The sequence below is a fragment of the Torulaspora delbrueckii genome, chromosome 8 (assembly GCF_000243375.1).
Source record: "Torulaspora delbrueckii CBS 1146 chromosome 8, complete genome".
Classification (NCBI taxonomy): domain Eukaryota; kingdom Fungi; phylum Ascomycota; class Saccharomycetes; order Saccharomycetales; family Saccharomycetaceae; genus Torulaspora; species Torulaspora delbrueckii.
Genome location: NC_016508.1, coordinates 415,557 through 431,004, shown reverse-complemented (window position 1 = coordinate 431,004; position 15,448 = coordinate 415,557). Strand labels below are relative to the sequence as shown.

The window sequence follows — 15,448 nt, the reverse complement described above, 5'->3', positions numbered from 1 at the left end:
TTTCAGAAAAATCGATTTTTCGATGGACTGGATATTGTGGGTGTTAGGATTTAAAAAATACATTCTTCATGGATGACTGGGTGTTGACAGTCACCGATAATTCGAAGGTATATTGACCTTCACCGTTTGTATACGAATATGCTTTAATAAATAGAAAAGTTACATAGATTCAATAATCTGATGTTGTTAGTTGATTCGTATTCACATGCGTCCTTTCTTAACCTCTTATCTTACTTCAACTTGTTAAATAGTCTTGGAGCAGCACAGCTGTCAAGGTAGTGTTGTAAATGGAAGAATTCTTCAACACAATCTTCTTTGTATTCTAAGTCTTCATAGCCCGGTTGTTCTTGTTGTTTGTGAACTCTTTCGGCACATTCCATGTAATGATGAACCACTTCTTTACCTTCTGGAGTTTGTCTGCATTCTTCTCTTAATTCATCCAATTGGTCAGCAGCTTCTTCCTCATCCTCATCGTCCTCATCGTCCTCATCGTCCTCATCTTCATCATCTTCATCCTCGTCTTCATCTTCACCTTTTTCTTCCTCGTTGTCCTATTTCAGTGGTTAGTAAGAAGCTTTTAGTAGTCTATTGATTTCTGTTAAGCTGCCAAACATACTTCCTCGACCTCGTCTTCGGCCTTGGCGACTGTTGGGACAAATGAGTCCTTCAATTCTTCCAAAAATTCAGTAATGGAGCTAATCATCTTTACTATCCTCAGCGTCTTGAACTATCAAAGGGTTGAAAGATCGAAACTTGATATATATTATAAACCTCTGTCAATAGGTATTATCGGTTCTAAAGAGTGGAAGAAAAATGATGAAATTTCATTGGTTCAAAATAAAAATCACGTGACTGCCTTGTATAAGTTATACTAGTATAAGGTATATTATTCATTACAATATGCTTTACTCCGATGCATTTCTGGTCGCAACCAGTCTTCTTATGTATTCGCATGCGAGTTCAACCGTAGTAGCCTTCGAAGGGATCGGTATCGATTCCTTTAATTCTGGCGGTAACAACGAATTTAAATCGCCTAATGCAGTGTTGAGTCGATTTCTACGACCTTGTTCGGCCACTTTGTGGACCTCTTTCTTGGACAATTCACCATCATCACTTGAACCGTTGCCCTGTGACAACTGCAGTGAGGACGCAGATGTAGCCTTTCGCGTCTGAGGGCGTGGTTCCGTGAATCGCTTAGTCTCTATATGCGCATCATCACTTCTTGGTGAAAAACTTGGTTTGAAGTTGGGTTTCCATACCGGTGTATCCTGATACTGATTCATCTTTGGTTTGATGACAGGTGATTCCGTAGCTCTAATCACCCTGTCGTTTTCACTAGCGTTACTAGCGACTTTTATTAGTTGTGTAGTCTCCTTTGGAGACTTTGGATCGTCATATCTTGGTTTTGCAGTAGACGGAAGTATAACCTTCGGATAGTTCATCATGGCAACTGGGGTTCCACTACTCGATGAAGAAGATTTCGGTGTTGGTTCATCATTATTGTGCCATTTGGTATCCTTAACACTACTCTCAGGTAATTTAAAGATAACATCGTCCCACGAATGCTCATTTGCAATCACAGGAGAATTACCCTTGAACTGATCCGCAGCGTATTGACGTCTCGAAGAATTGGTTGCGTTCATACGCGGACTACTCTTGACGACCTTAGAATTGGCGGAAGAAGAGGAAAATGCGGATTTCTTCCTGGAACGGGACTTTGGCAGTGAAGTAATTGTAGACTCCGGTAATGCAAAATTGACAATCTGAGCCTGATCGATGGCGGTCAACGCCGGCGAGCTCAGGGGAGAGAATTGACTTACACCACCATGTTTCTGCTTCCGCGTAGTACCGCGCAGACTCGAAAGTGAAGTAGAAGAATTACTAGCCATCGAAGGGTTAAGGAAAGGTGTGGTATTCGTAGTATTAGGTCCCGAGGTAGTAGTAGGTTGTGGGAGCATAAATGGTGTATCATAAGTACCCGCAGAAGTACACCTGGTGGGCATAACCAATGGCGAAGCCATTGGTGAGAAAACCATCTCTGGTCTCACCAGATTAGAATCCGGTTTCTTCAACTGCGATTCCTCATCGTTCACATGGTCCGCGTTGTGTATGAACAAAGTGTGTGAAAGATGATCCAAATCGACCTGCATCGAGTCGGGAACCCAATGTGAATTCTCTTTTGAACTATTGACATCTACCGTCGGCGATCTAGTAGAAGTAGCAGTAGTAGTATCTTCATGATGTGAGCCGTGATGTGAACCATGATGTGAACTGTGATCATCGTGCAAATAGTCGTCTACCTGGTCCAGTATACTCGTAGAAGCATTTGGAATGTCCATCATCTGCTCATGAGAATCTTCCATACTCACAAACTGGTGGCCCTTATGCCGATGAGCCTGATATACTGATTCAGTGATTAAGAAAGTGAAAAATTATTCGCTGTAGGAGGGACTAGCGAGCGGGATAGCACTTTCAACAGAACAGAACAAAACAGAAAGGGAGATACGAGCGATCAATGGTTCGCGGAAAATAGGCGAGTCAGGATTGCAGCTTGATTATTCACGGAATTGTGAAAGTTGCATATGTCCGTCCATGTATTCTTGCCAAGAAGCATTGGAATTCAGAGCCGTCTTTCTTTAGTTGGTAATAGATTGATTATCTGTGAAAGGTGGAAACTATGGGCGAGAAGTCATCGAGCGCTGAATTGAGAAGACACGTGGAAGACCAATTTGTCGCCTGGGGGTGAGGGGCGGCGCCAGGCTGTCCGGCAGAACCATGGCCGATCCGGACAACTGAGAAAAGTGTCCGGGACCAAAAAATTTGTCCGGTTCAATCGGGGTGTCCGATTAGATCTTATCTTATCGCAGTATCTATATCTATATATTAGTTGTAAGTATGGGCTCTACTTTCGATTGTTGATCCTGTCAATATCTTGTTGTGAGATTCGCAGCCCATTTCTCGTAGATTTTCCTACACTCTGGATACGTAGACCACGTTGGCGTCTTTTGTTACGTTGTTCTTGTTGTTTCTTGATACTCGAACCGATCCGTCTTTCGATATCATTACGGTGTGTATGATCGATTTGGCGGAATTGACCCTTCTTGACATTGTGCAGCACAATACCGCCTTCCTTTGCTTCTGTTTCGTGTTTCTCGATGCGTTTACGGTGCTTCTTTATCATTCCCTTACGTACGTTGACAGGCATCTTTTCTAGTGTTGTGCTTCTCCCATTCGTCTCAGAGAGCCCGCGTAGTCGCATTTCGAGAGTACGGGCTCTCGCTTTCCCAATGACTGAGTCATCGTTGACGTTTGCGGTTCCATTGCCTAGGGCACTCAATAGATGAGACTCTTTGAGAAATCGTTGTAGTTCGATATCGTTCTTTAGATTTTCGTCGTCTTCAGAGGACTCCTCTACTGGTTCGCTGCTCTTTTCCTGGCGGAGAGGTTTGCCGCTACGCAGTAGTCGCTGTTCTTTCTTCGAAATAGGTGTATAGTCATCACTGGGACCTTGAAACTTGATTACTCTGGGTTGCGATTCTTCTTCACTTACTTCGTCCTCATCGTCTTCTTCTTTTTCTTCTTCATCTTGACTCTCATCCTCACTATTGTCTTCTCTCTCGTCACTCTCTTCGCGGCCATCATCATTTGAACTTTCGTCACTTGTTTCACTTTCCTCTGCTCGTTTGGTCTTGTCTTCAAATCCCATGGACTCTAGTGAGCCAAATTGAGCCTCGAATGCCCTCCTCTGAACCTCTAGGTCGTCACTCATACCGTTTCTTACCTTTCTTGTTCATCTCATCTTAGCTCATCTCATCGCTGATTTTTAAAAGTGAAAAATTAAATTACCCATCATACAAAACGTACCATACAAGTCAACACATTAAAGATATATTCCAATTGATCTCTCATCGAGCCATGACGAGGTTTGTAGGATGTATTGACCTGCACAACGGTCAAGTGAAACAGATCGTCGGTGGAACGCTCACAGATAAAGCAGATGACACTCCAAGAACAAATTTCGTCTCACAACACTCTTCCTCCCACTATGCACAATTGTACCACGATAACAAAGTCACTGGGTGTCATGTCATCAAATTGGGTCCCAACAATGATGATGCAGCTTTACAGGCTTTGAAACAGGCCCCTAATTTTTTACAAGTGGGCGGCGGAATCAACGATACCAACTGTCTTCAATGGTTGGAATACGCCAGTAAAATAATCGTTACTAGTTGGCTATTTGACAAGCGAGGTGTTTTCCAACTCGATAACCTTGTTAAACTCGCGCAAATGTGTGGTAAAGATCGTATTGTCATTGATTTGAGTTGTCGAAAGAAAATCGACGAACAGGGAACTCGGTGGATCGTAGCAATGAACAGATGGCAAACGCTGACAGATCTTGAATTGAATGAAGAGACGTTTAAATCACTTTGCGAATACTCCAATGAATTTCTCATTCATGCCGCTGACGTAGAGGGATTATGTCGTGGGATCGACGAAGAACTAGTAACAAAACTTTACGAATGGACAAAGAATCTACCCTCACAAATCAAGATAGTCTATGCCGGTGGTGCCAAGAGTGCCTCTGACCTCGATTTAGTTGACAAATTGAGTCATGGGAAAGTAGACCTCACCTATGGCAGTGCCCTTGACATTTTTGGCGGCTCGTTGGTCAAATTTAATGATTGTTGTAATTGGAACGAATCTCATTAGAGTTATTTACTTTATTACTTTTGTTACAAATCACCATGCTTCGTCATACGCACCACCTCCATTACTGTATGGATTTTGGTCCTGTACACCATCCATGGCAACGTCAACGTTACCAGCATCCTGGATGGCTCCTGTATTGTTGGCAGTACCGAAATTGACCCTTTCTTGATCCATCTGGTTCAATGCTAATAGAATCGATGCGACTTTCTTTTGCAAAGTGTCGATACCTCTCAGTACCACTTGATCCGTAGCGATTGACCCCACAGTCTCAACGTTCATGTAAAAAGTATTGGCTTTGGCTTTGTAGTCGAATGCATCATCCTTATTTGGTGGATCCTCGTATTCACTGTTTTTTGATAGTGGCCATTCTTTGGAGATATCTTGTTCGTACCAATAATCCGTATGCTTTAACTTGTTCCAAGGATCATACTCGAACTCTATAGCCGCAGCGGGCCCCCACTTTGCATGCTCCTTCGATATACCTTTTTTGGCCACACATTTCATAGACAATTCTTGACCTTTCCTTAGTTTACAGATCAGCACACCGTTTCCTTCTTTATCCTGTATAATCGGATGCCCTATATTACGCCCCATCAAGTTAGAGACAATGACTAAATCCTTAGCATAAACATTTGTCGTACTCTCACTCTCACCAATTGCTTGTAAAGTTAGAACCACAGAGCACTTATCACAGTGGTCTTCACAGAAACAATCACGACAGTATTCCAGTTGTTCGATATCTGTACTTTGCAAAGGGATCAACCCAAGTCTATGTGCAATGAATTCGTCGGCCAAAACCGTAGTATTTGTCTCTATCTCCACAGAATCTATCGCCAAAGTGGGAATCTCTGCCATCATTATCCGACGCAACGAGTTAGCCATTGCCAAGTCCACCTGGGACAAAATAAAATCCACATTATCCTTTGTGGCCTCTCTAATCTTAACTTGCGGTCCCGTTTCACTCATTCTGGTTCCCTAAACCACTCAATCTATTAGGCTGTTACTTAAACTTAGTCAACTTTTGACTATTAGTTTAACATAATTTTTCAATAATCAATGAGTGAAAAACTAACCGTCGCTTTTGACGTTCCCACCTTTCAACACCATTAAGACCATTGAAGAGACCATTGGAACCATTATGAGTGCCAATTATCCCGTACCAGACACTCGATTCGAGCAGACTTTTAGAAGGGCTCTGACCAGGGAAGCAGAAAAACATAGGGCGGCGCAATGGCGTAAGATGGGCGTGGTGGATCCCGTTGTGATCAACGAACTTCAAAAAGCGCAACCACCAAGTATTAGCAAGCTTGTAGTTTGTAAAGTGGTTCTAAGAGACGTGATATTCATGCCTTTGGTGCAGGGACTCTTATGGACCGGCGTTTTGATCGCGATGAAGCCGTGGTTAAAGAATGCCGTTGCTCATGGTCGCAGATTGGGCTCATCGATATACAGATTGGTGCTGGGTACTGATCTTGTCAAGCCAAAGAGACGTATATGACTTTATTCTTTATAATATACAGGATAAACACCATAGCTTCATCATATAATGCATTCATACCCATGGAGGTTCGTATACTATTTACAGGCGCACTATGCACACTGGCTAAATCAAGTAAATTGTCTTGATCCACCACGAACAAACTCTAGGATCCTCCACCCTTCAGTTTCTTCGTCGTCTATCTGTTCAGGGTCTCTAGTAAAGACCATAGCGTATGAGCTCATCATAATATTGGATTCGTGTCCAGCAGCCACTTCGCCGGTCTTAGCCTTTCTGTACAGGTGAATCTCCTGAGCTCTGCAACCAACAACAAGTACTGGGATATCCTGGGGTGGTAGCATCTTGGCGCTGACGATCTCGACACCTCTAATATCTAGAATTTTACCATCTGCAAACAATTGTTGCTCTCTGAAAGCTTTCTGCTGGGCAGCGTAAACATTGTATGGAGCTTCACTGAACCATTTCTTCAAAACTTTCTCGTCTCCCTTGACGTATGCTTCCAAAATCTCTGGGATGACGTATTCTCTTAGATGTCTGGTAAAAGATTCGTTGGTGAAGGTGGGGTCCATCATCTTGAACTGACCAAGCACACGAGCAGCTTCGGTTTCAGCAAAGAAACCGCCGATCTTCCTAGTAATCTTTCTCAGAAACACGATCAGTGGGTTAACACTTTCATCCCACAATGAATTCTTTAAACGATGTAACGTACGCCCTAGAACAGTTTTTTCCTTGAAATCCTCGACTTTCTTACCAAATGATTGCTTAGCTTCAATGTCAGTCGCCACCAAAGCGGTACCGGCATCTTCATTACCTTTGACTGCCTTAGCTCTCTTACCAGATAGCATGTCCTGTTCACGTTTCAATCTTCTCTGTTCCTTTGTGATAAACCCACCGTAACGGGAACTATTTCCATCATCCATTACTTCAGAGACATCCTTATAAATCTTCGTTTGCCTCACAGGCTCAAATCCTTCGTCAATCTTCTTCGCAGTTTTAGAAGCAGCCTCTCTAGTGTTTCTAGCAATCTCAGAATCCCACGCTTTTGAAGCAATATTTTCAACGGTCTCTCCAGTCTTCTTCAAAGTCTTCCCAACGATTGTAGAGCCCTTCTGAGCCCGCACATAAGCTTCTCTCGCCCTCTTATACGCTTCCGACTCCCCAAGCCTTCCGGAGGCATCCTGTAACGTCTTGATATTATCCTGTAGTTCTTGTGACTTCTTCCACTCTTTTTTGAAAGTGTCTCTAAAGATCTGTACTGGCGACCTTGGGTTCTGCAAGCTTCCGCTCGATGTACTGAACAACGCACGCCCAGCTAGGCGGCCTTCGGCAATTACGGAGCTCCTCGACACTACCGTTCCTCTAATCATCCTCAACAGCCTCCAAATGACCTCCTGAACTGAAGAACTCACTGCTTTCAACAGCGTTTAGACTATTTAATTACTTCATATTTCAAATCTTTTCACTTGAAAACTTTTTTTGTCCGAGTCTGAACCGGTTCAAACCGGACAACGACTATTTCAAGATGAGTTGGCAAGGTGTAACTTATAATCAACGATCAACAATTGGTTTGGAGGCTTGATTTGGACGGCTAAGTACTGCTGGTGGTGTGGTTTGGTGTTGTTTGAGGTAGGCTGAGGCCCGTGGAACTACGGATGTCCTCGAAAAGACGAAAAACAGCCGGTTTTGTGCCTGTGAACAACTTGTTTGAGAGAAATCGAATGGGATCGGGGCAACTCCGTGGCGGCTATGGACCAGTGAAGAGACATACCATTCAAAGGGATCCAGATGTCGTGGCAAAGATTGATTCTGGCTCTATAGGGCAGGAAATCTTGGCTCAGGACGTTAGGGATGGGACTCGAGAGTTGCATGTGATAGATGAAGTACCGAGAGTAGATAGCGGTGGGCTACTTGTAGATACGGACCAGAATACTAATAATGTATCATACACTATTAGCGGCAGGATTTCAAATATTGATTCGCACAACAACGTATTAGAGAGATCAAAATGTCTATTGATCTTCAGGAACGATTATGATGGACCAAGAATATGTTTCAAGTTTCAAGAGCAGGATATTAAAAATGCATATATTGATCCTCAAAAGGACTGTCAGGTAATTTTATTCGATCAGGAGGATCTTACTATCGCATTTGTTTTGCATAAGTCGAGATTAATCAGAATAGATACTAGAACGCAGGCTACGAGAAATGGAGATTCCACTTTAGATCCTACCTATGTGATTTTGTGGGAAAGCACAGACTCCACCAAGATATCAAGGATACGTGAGAATTTAAAGCAGTTTCAAACTTGTAAGATCAAAGTTGAAGCTTCTGCCGAGAGCTTAATGAGGAATCTATCTGAATACTCAGTTAATGAGACCAAGTCTACGCCTTTTCTAAAAAAGAATCTATCTTCGTTGGAGAGGATACGTCACTCAACCCAACCTAGCCAGGCGGCTCACAGAATACAGGTTCCTTCGTCACCAGAACGCCCGGATACCACGAAGAAAATGCGTGAGATTAAGCCAGCGGGGTTCTACTCAAAATTGACAGACCATGCATTTTCACGAACAAGGAGCCAAACACCGAACCTTGTGCAAAGTAAACTTTTCAGTATTGATGATGATAAAGACTTCGAAACTCCAGAAAAATTTACACCACGATTGTGTTACAAATTTGATGATGGTGCTGGGTATACAATTACAAATCAGGATTTTAAGTGTCTTTATAATCACGACTGGATCAATGATACCATCCTAGATTTTTTTACCAAATACTACGTCGAGAGGGCCATAAAAGAATCTATTATAAAGCGGGAAAAAGTTCACATCATGTCATCTTTCTTTTATACAAAGCTAATCAGTGACCCGACAGACTATTATGTCAATGTCCAAAATTGGGTCACTAATTGTGACCTCTTTAACAAACAATATGTGGTGGTTCCAATAAATATGAATTTCCACTGGTTTGGTTGTATTATCACGAATTTAGATGCAATTCTAAGATTCTTTGAAAAACTGAGTGATAATGAGAAGGCAAAACTAGCGAGAAAGCCAAAAGATGAGCCAAAAGTCTCGCCTAGTCCCGCTGGTCAAGATATTATTTCTCGACTTTCTAGCCGTAGTACCACGCCCCTGGTGGCGGAAGAAGAAGATGATGATGATAGCGTATCCGTGAGCGCGCCTATAATCAGAATCCTAACGTTTGACTCTCTCCGACAAACTCATTCGCGAGAGATAGATCCCATTAAGGATTTTCTCATAGCTTACGCAAAGGATAAGTATGGTATTGATCTTGACAAGAGCCTTATCAAGATGAGAACATGTGCTGTTCCGCAACAACCAAACATGAGTGATTGTGGAGTTCATGTTATATTGAACACAATGAAATTTTTTGAAAATCCAATGAGTACCATTGAGGTGTGGAGATCGGCCAAATCAAAGAGCAAGGTCAGCAGTAGAATCATTAATGAGTATTTTGAAAGAAATAAAAGAAGCTCAGCAAGGCGAGACCTGCGAGATGTTCTGTGGGCATTACAGAAGGAGCAAATAAAAACAATGGAGGAGAATAATGAAAATCCACTACAGGGAGACAGTAGCAGGGTCGAAGAAGACGAGGAGGATGGTGATATTGAAATTCTAGAAGATCTTTCAAAATTTCAAGCTTCCTTACCACAGCAAAAAGATACAACTTCTAATTTAGAAGCTCAACAACAAAGAATTGAGGGGCCTGCTAAAAAGAAAGCACAGCAAGAAAATGAACAAATCATGATTGAGAGCTTCAATGGTGGTAGCACATTCAAAGAATCATCAGAACTCCCGAAAGAATTTCGGCGTTATGAGTCACCAGATGATAAGTCAAGGGTCGCAAGCTCTTCGATGGATGGTCCATCAAATAGAAAATACCTTGAGAGCTCTCCTATCAGGTCATCGGGAGGTAAAGGCGAAGCGACGGCAAGCGGAATCACCTCTCCTTATTTTGGCACCTCGTCTTTGAAAGGTCGATCAGATGCATTTGAATCGAGCGGTATGAAACCTCTGTCATCGCCAATATTTATCAAGCCAAGGGATGGAAATGATGATAAACACATGACGCAGCCGCCGTCTTCCATTTTGTCGGAATTCCCAATCGCAGAAGCTGATGAACGTGAGCAATCAGAGTCCTCATCTTTCAGCGATGCCGACGAAAGCAGAGTAACAATTTCTGATAAAGCCAACGACAGCGATGTCAACCTGCTAGGATATTCGGACAGGGGAAGCTCGACTCAACTCAGAAAGGATGTTGAGGCAGAGCTTAATGAACCAATAATAGGTGAAACTATAGATCTGAATTACGCGGGTAATCTTGGGTCTTATCACTCAGAATTAGCCAGAAAAAATGTCAGAGATTCTCATCACAAATTTCAAGACCGTTCAGCGCCTGACTTTCGGGTGTCAGAGAAATTGTCTCCAGATGCGAATGATGACGTTCAAAGCATTGCATCCGAATCGGATTGAAAACCTACTGATTATTATATAATTAGCTACACATGCATAACGTGCATTTTGGGTTCAAAGACTCAAATTAACTAAACTACAAATAAAGGCATATAATGCCTATCTAAATGAGCATGAAAATAAAATTCGATATGTTTACACACTATGCAAAAAACATGTTCGTTCGTGAATCAATCATCACCTCCTGAGAAGTTTTGTAAAGATCTACCTTTGGCATATACTTCATCCTTCACATTCTGTATTGCGACACCAAACCATTTTTTAGCTGCAAATGCACACTTCCACACTATATAGCTGCTCATGATAACGTAAAGCGATGAAAAACACAAATGCTGAGGTATTGTCCATGGAATGTCGTTTGATTGCGGTGATAATCTGTAATGCCATAAGAATTTGACGACGGCGCTGAAGGATGTATAGCGGTCAGAATGCAAAAAGTATTCCAAAGAGGTGAAAGTGAACCAAGAGATCACTAATGGTATCGTTGTGTATAAAATGAATGAAAGTTGACCGAGTAAATCCCCAGATATCAGCTTAAACCATGCAGACAAAGGACGATGTCTATTATTTGCAAACTTTCTACCGATGTAGAAAGTCGATAGATTTTGCAGTAGCAAAAACGTCAATTCCTCGAAATCTGCTTCAAATAAATGGGTAGGTGAAATGGATATTTCAAAGTCTTTGAAATATTTGCGAGAGATATAACCCAATCCAAAATATCTCAAAGAGCGTAAATTGACAAGTAGTGCGACGTGGCGAACGAACACAACCGATAACATACCGATCAAGAAAATAAAGAACTTTGCTTCTCCATGATTCAAAATGTTTCGCAGAACGTTCCGAATGTCTTGTGCGGGACGGGCTTCTAACCGAACATTATTGTTTGCATTGAGCTCAGGTTCATTCGTATCTTCGTTGACCACGGGAACTATATGATCAGAGAGAACAATTCTGGATATCTTGTATGCATGATATCTTTCAAGCGCAATGGACAAAACAATGGCTCCAGCACAAACGAAAAAGAGATCTAATTGTTGGAATTTAGTCTTAATGAAAAGCTTCGAGGTACGGTATGTGGAATCGGATTTAGAGAGCAACGACGTAGCGGGCAGTAAAATAAAAGCAAGCAGCGTTGCAACAGAGTATTGACAAAGAAGGGCAGTCAGCAATACCATCAACGACGCGAAAAGCCATACGAACACCAAGAGTGACATGTATCTCATTCGGAAGTTTGGAGGCGTGTAAACTATGGAGTAAGCATCAAATTCTGTGTTTTGTTCGTCAAGGTATCCAAAATCGCCAGCATTCCGTTGATTTCTTGCTTTTATAACTTCCAGATCCAATGGTCTCAGTAATTTATCATCCTTAGTGACAGGAACAAATAAGGTTTGTACGTAGTTCCTCGAAACGATGTCGGATGAAGGTACACGCATCAGGATACCATCTGGAATGAAATATGCATGAATGTTGGGATCCTCACGGAATAACGTCTTTGCTTGATCTAAGGTCTTTGGCATTGTAAAAAGTTGAGGATTAGACCATTCTGCACTCTTCTTAGCGAAAAATCGGTAGAAGAAGTTTCTATAGAGTATGTGACCTCTCTCTGTGGGTATATCATGACCTAAAATGAAAGATGATAGGCGAAGTTTTCGGGCCGACACATCAAACGCGCGTTCCCAATACTTCCTTATGTATAACTTGACACTTGGCTTAGACTCGACAATTTGTTTTGTGATGTAGAAGAGCGCAACATATATTAATTGAGGATGCTCGATGCAATTGTTGGTTGTCAGCAACTTCGACTTCAGTAGAACTGGGAATAAAAACCTAGTGTGGAATCCAAAACCTACAATGATGAAAACGGCATAGATGAACATTGATAGACACAGCCTGGAAACTTGTATACTCATTGGATGAATCAAACTATCATGCAAGATCTTGATATTAGGATCATCAGGAGATCTAATGAAAAATAGCACACCCGGTCTGATAATGTGTTGCCTGATCATACCGATATATTTGGCGAACCAATACATGTATAAGGTTCCGATAGTCCAATATGTGAAAAAGATTAGTGGTGGCCAAACTGTGCAAATCTGTGGAGCCCAAAGCATTTTACCTGGACTCAACAATGGAGAAAAGATGGAGTAATCCAACATCAATCCCGCCAGGACGGGGAAGCCAGCAAGTTCGATGAAAAACAGCGTAAAAACCTTAAAGGTACACTTGATGGCGAACAAAATTTGAAAGATAAATCTCTTGGTGCGGTTTCTCACACCATTTTCACGTCCATAACCCTTGCATAGTAACTCAGATGAGACGCTTATGATGGAAATGGTGGCAATATACGTTACCAGTGCAGGTAGACTCCGTGTAACGATAGATGATTTCAGAGTGTTGTTCACGTACCCATCATAATAGTAAATCCAGATGCTAACCACATTTTTTGACATCCACCCACATAGTGGCTCAAAATAAGGAACATTCTCAAGTGCCAGATGATAGATCTTGAACAACTGAAGAATATAGTACAAGCGAACCATTCCACGTTGGACAATTGTGCCGAACAGAATAGCAACTTTGATCAAACCGTATCCGACAACAGTGGGTAACAAATAAGCAACTGCTAGATAAACGGCAACCAATACCTCGGCCACAATATAGTAAGCTAAAACATTAATCAATTTCAGTTTCAAATTAATTACAATAGGGGGTGGCGCCTGTTGAATCATGTCATCTTCACCAGCACCCTCAACCATAGGACCCTCAGCATCTTCTTCCTCGTTTCTCCCCCCATCTAAAATAGGAACTGCTTGATCATTTGCCTGTTCGTTCTGTCTATCGAGTAACTCATCAAACTCATTTTGAGCTCTGCGATGCATAAAAGCATCAAATGGCCTTTGAATTGGTACGTCGATTTCATCTTCGGACAACGTATCGTCAACCAGTTCGTCTTGGCGTTCTTCTTCAAGTTCATCCCCACTAGAATCCATATCGGTAGTTTCATGGGTCGAGTTTTCCTGACCCGTCGAATCACCAGTATTTGGTGGCTCGTCGTCCTCATCGCTTTCCTCGTTCTGTTCGGCACCTAAATCTGCAGTGGAATCATCATGAGTGTCAGCCGCATCTCCAGCCTCGTCTCTTGCCTTCATCAATCTTGCAACATGTTCGATAGTCTGATTATCCATCATTGGAAATCTCTCCTTCAACTGTATCTTAATCAGTTCCTCTTTCGTGTATTGGGGACCAATCTTGTGAAAGATCATCTTACTCATTACGCTCTCTCTAACAATCATGTCGTACTGGAAATAGAGACTGATGTGAAGAATAACCACCATCACTATTTGTAGGATAGAAAATCGGAAATTTAAAGTGTACTGTAGGAGTAAACTAGTACCTTCAGAGATATCATCTCTATAACCATATGCCATACTCTTGTGGAAATCTCCCTTATAAGGTAATTCGCCATCCAGGATCATAGTATAAAGCTTCCCAAAGAAATTCCATGTCAAAGGGATACCAATAAGGAATAGCACTGCGGCTAAATTCAAGGTTAATCCATCCTTGACAAAATGAAAACATGATATCAAACTTCTCTTCACCAACAAAGAAACAGGTATCCGATCAGGCATATTTTCCGCATATGTGGTACTAAAATTTATAGGATAGTGGCAAATATCACAGTTGGCAGTTGTACCTGGTTTACTGATATCCACATTTTTTGAAGAAATCCATTCCATCAAGCAAGACTCATGAATATACTTAATGGACCCTTTACACTTGCAGGGATGAAACAATGGGTTGTCCTCAGTTGCATCTCCACGACAGATACGACAAGTGGCTCCAGCTGGTATATCAGAGTTTTTAACACCACTCATCGTCTCTCGATCAACATCCACGTCCATACTGAATCGTATTTCGCCGGTGAAAAAAGCCTAAAAGAAGCCTAAGCAATCGTAATCTCACACTTCACTGATTCAATAGAAAGTGTCAGAATGAGAGCTAAGACTGGTTGTTTCTCTTAATAATCGCCACCGTCATAGCCCATCCCCTCCGATTCTATTAGAACACAAAGAGAAGCTCTTTTTTCAGTGCTAAACGATACGATCATAAGCAAAAAAAATAAAATTAAGCCCTGTAGGGGGCGTCGAACCCCTAACCTTGTGATTAAGAGTCACACGCGCTACCGATTGCGCCAACAAGGCTTATTAAATTGGATGGTGAGGAGAGATCTAATTTGAGATTTGTTTAAAGGTTTTTGTCATCATTTTCATCATAATAACTAACTTTTGTGATATACAATGACTAAATACACTGAGAACTACTTCAACTATTGATTCAAAGGCTTTTGTCGGTAGTTTTTTAGTGGTGAGCATGTTGCGGAGACCTCCTACTACCTTGCAATTATCGCAGGACGATGTTGCTGAATTGATAGCCGAAGTAGAAGAAGAGAAATTGCAACTACGCATTCAATCACAACGAAAAAACCTAATACGATCTTCTACAAGATTAGAGTCTGGTACTGTAGATGATGGGAATTTGGCAGAACCAGCAGGCATTGATTCTTCGTTTCAAATCAGTCCGCTAGATGGTAAAAGATTACATGCAGAAGCCTCTGATGGTCTTCCAACAGCTACTCTGAATTGGTCAAATCGTCAAAACGTTGATCCCAACGTGAGTGGGAACACTAATAATGCTGAAGGGAACCCTTTTTATAGTAGTCAAAGTAGACAGTGATAGATATGCA

At 41.9% G+C, this 15,448-nt stretch overlaps 10 protein-coding genes and 1 non-coding gene across 11 annotated transcripts; 4 read left to right on the top strand and 7 right to left on the bottom strand.

The window, feature by feature from the left end:
• Window positions 1-230: 230 nt before the first annotated feature.
• On the bottom strand, window positions 231-703 carry QCR6 (ubiquinol--cytochrome-c reductase subunit 6; the record flags this gene model as incomplete). The annotated part of the gene is made up of 2 exons (XM_003683279.1): window positions 231-551; window positions 626-703. 2 exons carry the CDS (start codon window positions 701-703, stop codon window positions 231-233), a joined length of 399 nt encoding a protein of 132 aa, XP_003683327.1.
• A 202-nt stretch (window positions 704-905) lies between these two features.
• On the bottom strand, window positions 906-2,363 carry PHO4 (phosphate-sensing transcription factor PHO4; the record flags this gene model as incomplete). The annotated part of the gene is made up of 1 exon (XM_003683278.1): window positions 906-2,363. The coding sequence occupies one exon, from the start codon at window positions 2,361-2,363 to the stop codon at window positions 906-908; it is 1,458 nt and encodes a 485-aa protein (XP_003683326.1).
• Window positions 2,364-2,902: 539 nt separating this feature from the next.
• FAF1 (Faf1p) lies at window positions 2,903-3,769 on the bottom strand (the record flags this gene model as incomplete). Its single annotated transcript, XM_003683277.1, has 1 exon — window positions 2,903-3,769. The coding sequence occupies one exon, from the start codon at window positions 3,767-3,769 to the stop codon at window positions 2,903-2,905; it is 867 nt and encodes a 288-aa protein (XP_003683325.1).
• Window positions 3,770-3,915: 146 nt separating this feature from the next.
• On the top strand, window positions 3,916-4,710 carry HIS6 (1-(5-phosphoribosyl)-5- ((5-phosphoribosylamino)methylideneamino)imidazole-4-carboxamide isomerase HIS6; the record flags this gene model as incomplete). The annotated part of the gene is made up of 1 exon (XM_003683276.1): window positions 3,916-4,710. One exon carries the CDS (start codon window positions 3,916-3,918, stop codon window positions 4,708-4,710), a length of 795 nt encoding a protein of 264 aa, XP_003683324.1.
• Window positions 4,711-4,740: 30 nt separating this feature from the next.
• On the bottom strand, window positions 4,741-5,676 carry RPB3 (DNA-directed RNA polymerase II core subunit RPB3; the record flags this gene model as incomplete). The annotated part of the gene is made up of 1 exon (XM_003683275.1): window positions 4,741-5,676. One exon carries the CDS (start codon window positions 5,674-5,676, stop codon window positions 4,741-4,743), a length of 936 nt encoding a protein of 311 aa, XP_003683323.1.
• A 172-nt stretch (window positions 5,677-5,848) lies between these two features.
• Window positions 5,849-6,208, top strand: TDEL0H02520 (uncharacterized protein; the record flags this gene model as incomplete). Its single annotated transcript, XM_003683274.1, has 1 exon — window positions 5,849-6,208. One exon carries the CDS (start codon window positions 5,849-5,851, stop codon window positions 6,206-6,208), a length of 360 nt encoding a protein of 119 aa, XP_003683322.1.
• Window positions 6,209-6,318: 110 nt separating this feature from the next.
• TIM44 (protein translocase subunit TIM44) lies at window positions 6,319-7,575 on the bottom strand (the record flags this gene model as incomplete). The annotated part of the gene is made up of 1 exon (XM_003683273.1): window positions 6,319-7,575. The coding sequence occupies one exon, from the start codon at window positions 7,573-7,575 to the stop codon at window positions 6,319-6,321; it is 1,257 nt and encodes a 418-aa protein (XP_003683321.1).
• Window positions 7,576-7,860: 285 nt separating this feature from the next.
• Window positions 7,861-10,701, top strand: ULP2 (SUMO protease ULP2; the record flags this gene model as incomplete). The annotated part of the gene is made up of 1 exon (XM_003683272.1): window positions 7,861-10,701. The coding sequence occupies one exon, from the start codon at window positions 7,861-7,863 to the stop codon at window positions 10,699-10,701; it is 2,841 nt and encodes a 946-aa protein (XP_003683320.1).
• A 170-nt stretch (window positions 10,702-10,871) lies between these two features.
• Window positions 10,872-14,606, bottom strand: SSM4 (E3 ubiquitin-protein ligase SSM4; the record flags this gene model as incomplete). The annotated part of the gene is made up of 1 exon (XM_003683271.1): window positions 10,872-14,606. One exon carries the CDS (start codon window positions 14,604-14,606, stop codon window positions 10,872-10,874), a length of 3,735 nt encoding a protein of 1,244 aa, XP_003683319.1.
• A 226-nt stretch (window positions 14,607-14,832) lies between these two features.
• TDEL0Htrna2K lies at window positions 14,833-14,906 on the bottom strand. The gene has a single exon. It is a non-coding gene; the product is annotated as a tRNA-Lys (tRNA).
• Window positions 14,907-15,075: 169 nt separating this feature from the next.
• On the top strand, window positions 15,076-15,438 carry CDC26 (anaphase promoting complex subunit CDC26; the record flags this gene model as incomplete). The annotated part of the gene is made up of 1 exon (XM_003683270.1): window positions 15,076-15,438. The coding sequence occupies one exon, from the start codon at window positions 15,076-15,078 to the stop codon at window positions 15,436-15,438; it is 363 nt and encodes a 120-aa protein (XP_003683318.1).
• Window positions 15,439-15,448: the final 10 nt, after the last annotated feature.